The sequence below is a fragment of the Stegastes partitus genome, unplaced genomic scaffold (assembly GCF_000690725.1).
Source record: "Stegastes partitus isolate 25-593 unplaced genomic scaffold, Stegastes_partitus-1.0.2 Scaffold608, whole genome shotgun sequence".
NCBI classification, from domain to species: Eukaryota; Metazoa; Chordata; class Actinopteri; family Pomacentridae; genus Stegastes; species Stegastes partitus.
The window spans coordinates 181005-189075 of NW_007578339.1; the positions used below are offsets into that span (position 1 = coordinate 181005).

Genomic DNA, 8071 nt, shown 5'->3' on the forward strand with positions numbered 1-8071 from the left:
ATTAAAAGGCAGCTAGAGAAACAGTTTGAGTGGCAGAAAAGCACCTCGATGAAATCCATCTTCTAAAAGTCACCCGTGTGGCAGATAATCAGCAGCTCGCGAGAAATAAGATCAGCTTCTACCTGTTATTTCAAGAGTGTCTGACATGTCCCCCAGGTACAGTCCCTACAGGTTTCATAACCCCATATCTCTTCTGGGTGAAAGAACTCGTGTTCCCAGCGTTTATTCTTCGTGCATTCTTTGTATCTCAGCTCTGTCGGGGTGAAACTCGGTCTGTTGATCATTAATCCTGGCAGTTGAGTCTTGATACAGAAAGGTGGCTGTAAGAGACTGTTTTATGAAACCAAACCTCTCTCTCCCGCTTGAAAGCAAAACGTACCGTTAAGCATCAGTCGTCTCAGAGAGGAGGAGTGCTGCAAGCGTCTTCACTTTGTGCCTTTGCTCAGTCGCTTGGAAGTTCTTATTTTGTCTGAATAACACCTAAAAATACACACCGTTTCTGTATGACGGCTCCTCCGTTGAGCTGCTGTAACTTTCTATTTTTTTCTAGACTCAACTTGAAAGAAGCCCGACAAAGACTTTGTTCTGCTCTAAAGTTCTTAGATCAGTCACAAGGGGGGAAAAAAAAGCTGATACCTGGAGTTTTGTCACATTTGGTGGACGTCATTCTGAGGTTCACCAGTAGATGGCGTCTGCTGTGTTTAGGAAGATGTCTGTGAAGATTCTCAGTCATCCAGGTCGTGGTTATTCTCCTGGATTAATTGTAGCAGCTGGACTTGCTTGAGTTCCTTGAAGACGTTTCACCTCTCATCCAAGAGGCTTCATCAGTAGTTGGGGGACGGTCATTCCAGTCTGACATAGAAACTGGATGTCAGACTTGATGGTGGAGGTCTGAGGCATCACCTCTCACATGTTTACAGTCCTAAGATCTCTCCCCAGGAAGATGAAACCACATCCACACCTATAGCCACTAAAGACCTTAACGAACCCCGTTGTGGTAGGAGGAGCACTAACGACCCACATAACGAGGGGGAGGAGCAACAAACCTCCAATTGAAACTCAGGTGTTAATGGCTCCTTCAGGATATAAGTATCTGGAACTCCCAACTAGCCAGTCAGAACTGATGAAGCCTCTTGGATGAGAGGTGGAATATCTCCAAACAAGTCCAGTTGCTACGATTCATCTACGAGAACAGACACATGGAAGATTATTGTCCACATTTCCACAGTAGTGATCCCTGTTTCTTCGGATTCCTCGATCTGACAACTGCTATGGAAACCATTTAAACTTCCATTTTATCATTAAGATTAAAGACAAAATAAACTGCAGGTATTATATCTTAAACAGACAACAACAATAAAAGACATTTTGATTTTGCTTTCTGTTGTGAAATCAGCATAAAAACGGTGAGTAAAATGGACACTGGACCAAAAAAAATTCACAGTAGAAAGTTTTATTGCTACTTGGCTTAAAGTTAATAAAAAAAACAGCTCGTCTGCTGAAAACTAATGATAGCAGCATTTAAAATAAAAATAACGACCGTCTTCCACTCTCAAAGTTCAAGGGAGTATAATTCTGTCTGACAAACTGCGAAAGTGCTCGTTGTTAGTTCATCTCCTAAATAATAAGTCTTCTTATAATTATGAAACATAAAACTAAACTTTTAGCAGTAATCTGCATGCTAGAATAAAAACCTAAAAATATTAGATATGCTCCATTTTGTACAAATAAATCACATTTTGTATGTACTCTATGTTTTTATGTTGACTTATATTTAGGGCATGCTTTCGACATTAAATACAGTTATAGTTAGTACCTTCAATAGTACCGTAATGCGTGACAGTATTCTGTAGAATCCCGATCACTTTAAACTCTGTAGCGGAGAGGGAAATATAAATTTGCATGAAACAATGAAGTACAAAAATAAACATCAGCTTCTTGGCATTGAGAAGAAGAAGAAGAAGAAGAAAAAAAAAATATTCAAGCATTTCTTGAAAATAATGTACAGAAAGGAACTCGTGAGTTTAAACAATGGCTACTTTGGTCACATGTTAAACAACTGGAGCGTCTCCGGTTCAGTTTCACTCACTGTTCACACAGAAGCACAGTCGATCCGTTACTCACACGGGCATGCATACACTTACTGTATGTGCGCACTAAAGCTTTGAACTACACACAAACACAGACATTTTGCGACGTGGTTGTACAGGGAGCTTGTTAAAAGTTGTGCAAAGAGGAAATGATCCCTTACAGTTACTAAATGAATCAGCAGTTAAAATAAAATAAAAAAATAACAAAACACCGACACTGTACTCAAATATACAGACCCTCTACTTTGGTGTACGAAGGGATTTGTGAGTATTGCACTACTGGATCCCTTCCACTAAAGAATTAAAGGGAATATTTCGAAGCCAATGCAATGTACCCTGTGCTCCCTCTTCCTGTATCTGTGCATACAGTCTGCATATGTACATGCACACCGATTACTGATGGATCGTTGTTCAAAAATACTTCAAGTCGGACGTGTATGTTGGACAGGACAGTGGGTGAGTATATGGCGTTGATCTGGAGACACACAAATGCACAATGAAGATACAACTGTGGAAAGAAAAACGGGCCCAGTTGGTTTGAAGAGCGGTGCAGTGTGGTCCCAGTCTGACTGGTGAGAAACTCATAAAAGTGCACCGCCAGTGAGCCAAAGAAGGGACATACTTAGAAAATAATGAGAGCAATGCAACTTACAAACACAGCCCCTACACACATACCCGCACCAGTCAATGTTCATTTTCAGACAGAATTCTTGGGTGAAAAACGAAGCTCTCATATACAGGTATATGTACAGTTGACACTTTGCATATTTTACACTTCCCAAGGTCTGTTGGGAATGCCGCCATCTTGTACGAAACCTTAAGGAAAGGTCAAATTCTCCTCTCCAAGCTCGCTAAACATTTCAGATATGTACCAGTGTTATTCACAATCATAGTCTGTCTTCGCTCCCCTCCCCTCCCTCCCCGCCCCGTAGCCCATCGACGTCTATGTTTGGGTTCTGATAGCGGAGGTCCGGTTAACAATCAGAACCTCATGTGTTTGGCATCTTAGACGCTGCACAATTTGATCAATGAAGAAACGAAATTATCAGCCTTATCGTGGAATGTGGTTTCCAATTTGTAATTTTAAAACAAACCAAAAATAAATCTACTTTTTTTTTTTTTTTTGGTGTTTGAATCCCAAATGACTCTAATCAGGGGAACAGCAGCGCGTTTAATTATTGTTTTGGGCTGCTGGAGGAATTTCAAACAGCATCTTCAGGTATGACAGATAAATGAACAAAATGCTTCTGTCAGTGCTGCATAGAAGTAATGAAGCACATGCAGAATAACTCATTTCCTCTCAGTGATTTCTATGAGTATAGGATCAATGTTGGAAGTTAGAGTTAAGAGCAAATATTAGTTTGTTGTGTTGAATTTTTAAATAAAAGTTCAGATACTGTGAAAAATTCTGACGTAGTTGAAAGCATTTAATTAAATAGGAAACGTTTAAAAAACACACCAGGAAGTGAATGTGGTGAATCAGCTGCTGTATATTTTAGATTATCATCTATTGTACTCTCAGACAGGAAGTGATGCGTCGGCCGCGATAATCCATCAACCTCATATATTAAACTCAAATATACACATCTCTGGATATCACTATTTCCTATATACAAAGTGCTTTGAACAGTGTTTCCTTCCTTTCAAGAGACAAAAAAAACAAACATTCACACTCATTTAAGGCTTCATCACTGACTTCTCACTCATTCAGGTGGAGCGAAGACAAAAAAATAAAAATAAAAACGACACCCTCGGAGCGCGAATGGGACGAAACAAAGGGTTCCACGTTTCAAAAATACTGAGTCGTGTTGTTTTAAGGCTAAAAGGGGAACACCGAAAGGTCTGGCTATGCAACAGCTGTGGAATCGCAAAACTGCACCACCGCCAGCCAAAAATATATCATCTAGTGTCGCGATCATCCAACTTTGGCCTTCTTGTAACCACAGCACAGCAACCACAGAGCTGCTTTCTCTTTTGGCACAAGGTGGGGAGGTTTCAGGACAAACTAAGGTTTCCAGGGCTGCATAACATTTACCTGATAATTCAAATAATAATGTAGATTTGCTGGGATAAATATGACTGGTCCTCCATATGTTAAGAAAACACAGACAAGAAGGGACCGAACCGTTTTATACAGCTACTGCACTCATTATAGTCTTTATATTAGCTGAGTTTTAAAGCCCCATAATCAGAAAGTACGCAAACACACGTACACAACGAGCGCTACATCAAAATATAGCATGACTCTGTTTGCTTCTATGTCCCAAATTTCTGTGTTTGTGACCCTCAGCTAGCTGTGTGACATCTCACATCCACAAATCTGATAGATTTGTGGATGTGAGATGGAAAAAAAATGTAAATCATCAAATCTGCCTTTGGGGGGAAAATGTTCACAAATTTAAAAGCGTAGCAGCAAAGTTTAAATATACTAAAATGTACAATCTTAGTACCAGTGGGGATACTTCCAAGCACACAAATAGCTTCTATCCATCATGTAATGCGTCAGATTTGTGACTGATTTGATCAAATGACTGAAATTACACGATATATCCAAACATCCTGGCTTCTCCAGTCCACTATCCAACGACCACACAACTGACTCAGTTCAAATTAAGCTTTTGTTTTCCTGTGAATGTAGTTTTTAAGATCGATCCTCGGATTACGACGTGACGAGGATTTTTGAATTCCTCAACAGCTCTGTACAGTCTAATGACTCTGATATTGCATTGCTCTAAATATTAATCTTGATGTCAGCAGCTCGATCGCACCACGTCAGCTGGCTGCTAGTTGTCAGGGTGAACTTCACTGTGCAGAAGATTCTATACACACTGTGTGGGAATGTTAACAATGAAACCCAACCATAACATTTCTAGCAATGTAAATGCAGTTATTTCACATCTTTTAGTCCTGCGTGTCGTCTTACAGGCGTTTACACTGTCTGATTTCTTTTTGTAAGCCACAGGTAGAGGAGGAGAGCAGAAGCTGTGCCAGTGTCGGTCTCTTGGAGACGCCGTCCCTCCTGTAAATTTAACTAACGAGCTCACATCCCCAGAACGCCGCCTGGACGTGGGGAGCTCTGGGCTGTGTTGTCTGTAGTAGGCACTTTTTCAAGTTCAGTCATAGGGCTTCTCTCCAGGACCTGAGAGACCACGGAGCCCCTGGAGAGGTGATTTGACACGATCTCTTACACACCATCCACATTGCTTGACTTTCCAAGTAAAGGGAAATGCTGCTGACATGTTCAAACACACGAGGTATCCCATTTCAGGTCAGGCTTGTTTTTGTCTGTGGTACTTTTCACAACGCCGACCTGGAACCTTTGTTCGTCTCTGCTCTCTCGAATGCACGTTTCACCTCACGCTAATGGCACAGCATCACGTCGTGACTGTCAAGGTCTCGCCGGCTTGTCCTCACAAAAGATCTGAATGGCAACTTTAATTGGAGAATCCCAACGTTTGAGAGAAATCTTCTTCCTCAGAATGGCACAATCACAGAAGTGCAGCCGCATGGCACTGTGCTGTGTCCGTCCTCTAGAGGGCGGTATCGTAGACTTCCTGCTGTAGCATGGGAGCCGGTCCTGGACCCGGGACCAGGCTGGAGGGGAAAGCAGGGGGGTGCGGGTGATCCCACACAGGATCTTTTAAGGAGGTGGGTGTGGATGGTGCGGAGGGGCCTGAGACTAGAGGGCTCTGGCCTCTGAGCTGCTCCCTGACTTCCTGCTCCAGACTGGGAGGCACAATCAGCTGGTCCTCTGGGTCCTGCTGTGCTGGGGCAGTGAAGTAGCCAGACTTTTTCTTAGGAGCCTCCAGGGCAACTTCAATGAGATTATGACTGTCCTCGGGGGCAACAACGGAGCCATTGGACAGCTTCTTTCCAAACAGGCTGGATGTGGAAGGAGACTTCTTGAGGTCAGCGATTTCTCTCCCACATACAGCCAACAGGCAGCCGTTCGTGGCAGAAACCACCACACTGTTCTGTCTGCGCATTTTGCCATTGGGATAGTCAGAGCCCCGCTTTTCAAAGTCCAAGTCTTTGGGGCTCTCAGGGGCCCCTGACCGTAGCTGGAAAGCACAACAGTGAATGTCTACCTCCACTTCCAACTTGCTACCATTGGAGATGACGCCCTCAAGCGGAGCCTCATCGTCGCTGTCCAAGCCGTTGTCGGACTGGTTGCTTGAGAATGTAGCGCAGGAGGGCTGCCGCTGGAACAGGCCCGGGTGGGTTCCAGCCCCGGCTGAGCCTGGCACCATGATCCCACACAGCGTAGTAGCAGGGTGTAGGCTACAGCGTCTCTCGGGGCGGGACGCAGGGCCAGAGGACGGGTGTTCGTCCGAAGCGGTGGAGCCCGCCTCGCTGCCCATCTCTGAAGCCGACGTCTCGCTGCTGAACTCGGTGACGACGCCGCTGCTGGATGAAAGGTTGACCGGGTCGCTGGGGCCCGGGGTCACAGTCACAGGCACAGGGGCAGGAGGCGGACCCCGCGGTTCAGTGGTGGAAACCGGGGGCTTGCACGTACAGCTGTCCTCGCCAATGTTCAGGGACACCACCACGGCGCCGATGTTGTCTTTGCAACCGTAGCTCTGGGCGAGCGAGCACAGCTTCTTGGCAGCAGCGCGAGGGTCCTGGACGGCCTGCACGGTGCACACGGCCTCCTGGTAGGACACACGCTCAAACAGGGCTCGATTTCCCAGGATCAAGAACTCATCCTGGGAGCAGAGCGGCTCAGTGTGCACCCAGGGCTTCGGAAGCACCCAGGGAGACAGATAAGAGCAGCCCAACAGGCGAGAGCAGCACGTCACTCCACTCACTTTGTTATCCTGGAAAACACAAGCGCCATTAGACTCACAGATGAGTGTAGCGTCTTAACACATCTGGAATATAAGGCTGTGCATCAACAGATCAGTAACTGTACGTGACAGAATACTGGATAAGCTGAGCGTTACCTCTGTAATAATGGCTTTGCTGAGTTTAACCCTCTCCATCTCCTCAGTGCAGTTCTCCAAGCTGTAAACCTTAGAGAGCGGTACAGGTCGTCCGTTTCGGCACAGCACAGCTTGGCAGGTGCCCACGTTGGCCACAGTCAGAAAGAAGTTTCCGACTGGATCTGAAGTCTCACGATGGATATAACACAAGAAGGCAGAGGCGCCCAGTTTCTGGCCGGCCATGCCCAGTTTCCTGTCACACATAAACAAATCTCAAAGATTCATCTACAGACACAAAAAGAGGTGCGCATGAATCATTAATAAACATTTCAGACTCCTGTCTTACCTGTGTGAGGTGAGGAAAGTGTTGCACATGTACACACTGTCAACGCCGGAGTGCTGCAGTTCCTCGCACAGCACGTCTCCCATGGTGCACTGCAACAGCCGAGGCACTTCCTCATTGCGGTCTCCGTCAAAGATGCCGTAGCACGCTTCCACGCCGTCTCCAAACCGGTCCACAGCCAGCCCGGACACACACAACCTGTCCCCGGCAACAGATCCACATTAACAAACGGATGATTCAGCGCCTCCCACAAACCTCATACATAGTTCAGCAGGCGACGCTGCAGGGAAACAGCGAGGGGTGACAGCTGAAAACAGACACTGCTGTGGGGGTCCCTGTGGGGGCCGTGACCCTGTAGTTGCAGCTCAGGCATGCTGGGCTCCTAAACACTGATGCACATTACATTGTTACAGGCTTTAAATGCAGTCGAGCTATTAGGCTCCAGTGAGTGAGTTATTATTTAAAAGATCTGATGCCAGTGAAGCCTGCCAGTGATTCAGCTGTTGACTCACAGGCAGACACATGCTTTGTGCTTGTCCAGCAAAATCCACACAGATTCAAAGTATATCCTCTGTTTTAAAGGTCCCATATCATGAGAATGCTGCTTTTTTGTGTGTTTGGTGGTTGGACAAGGATGTCAAGACTTTTACTTCTGCAGCCTCCCAGCATCACAAACCAGTGAGAATTGTACTTAATCACATATGTGAGGGTTGTCT

At 45.4% G+C, this 8071-nt stretch overlaps 1 protein-coding gene across 1 annotated transcript in view; it reads right to left on the reverse strand.

Moving 5' to 3' along the window:
• Positions 1 to 5620: 5620 nt before the first annotated feature.
• Positions 5621 to 8071, reverse strand: part of phlpp2 (PH domain and leucine rich repeat protein phosphatase 2) — a 48976-nt gene continuing 46525 nt past the window's right edge. Inside the window, exons 17-19 of the mRNA XM_008289347.1 lie at positions 7359 to 7553; positions 7034 to 7265; positions 5621 to 6907 (exon numbers count right to left, since the gene is read on the reverse strand). Coding sequence (XP_008287569.1) covers positions 5621 to 6907; positions 7034 to 7265; positions 7359 to 7553 — 1714 coding nt within the window. The remainder of the gene's footprint in view (positions 6908 to 7033; positions 7266 to 7358; positions 7554 to 8071) is intronic.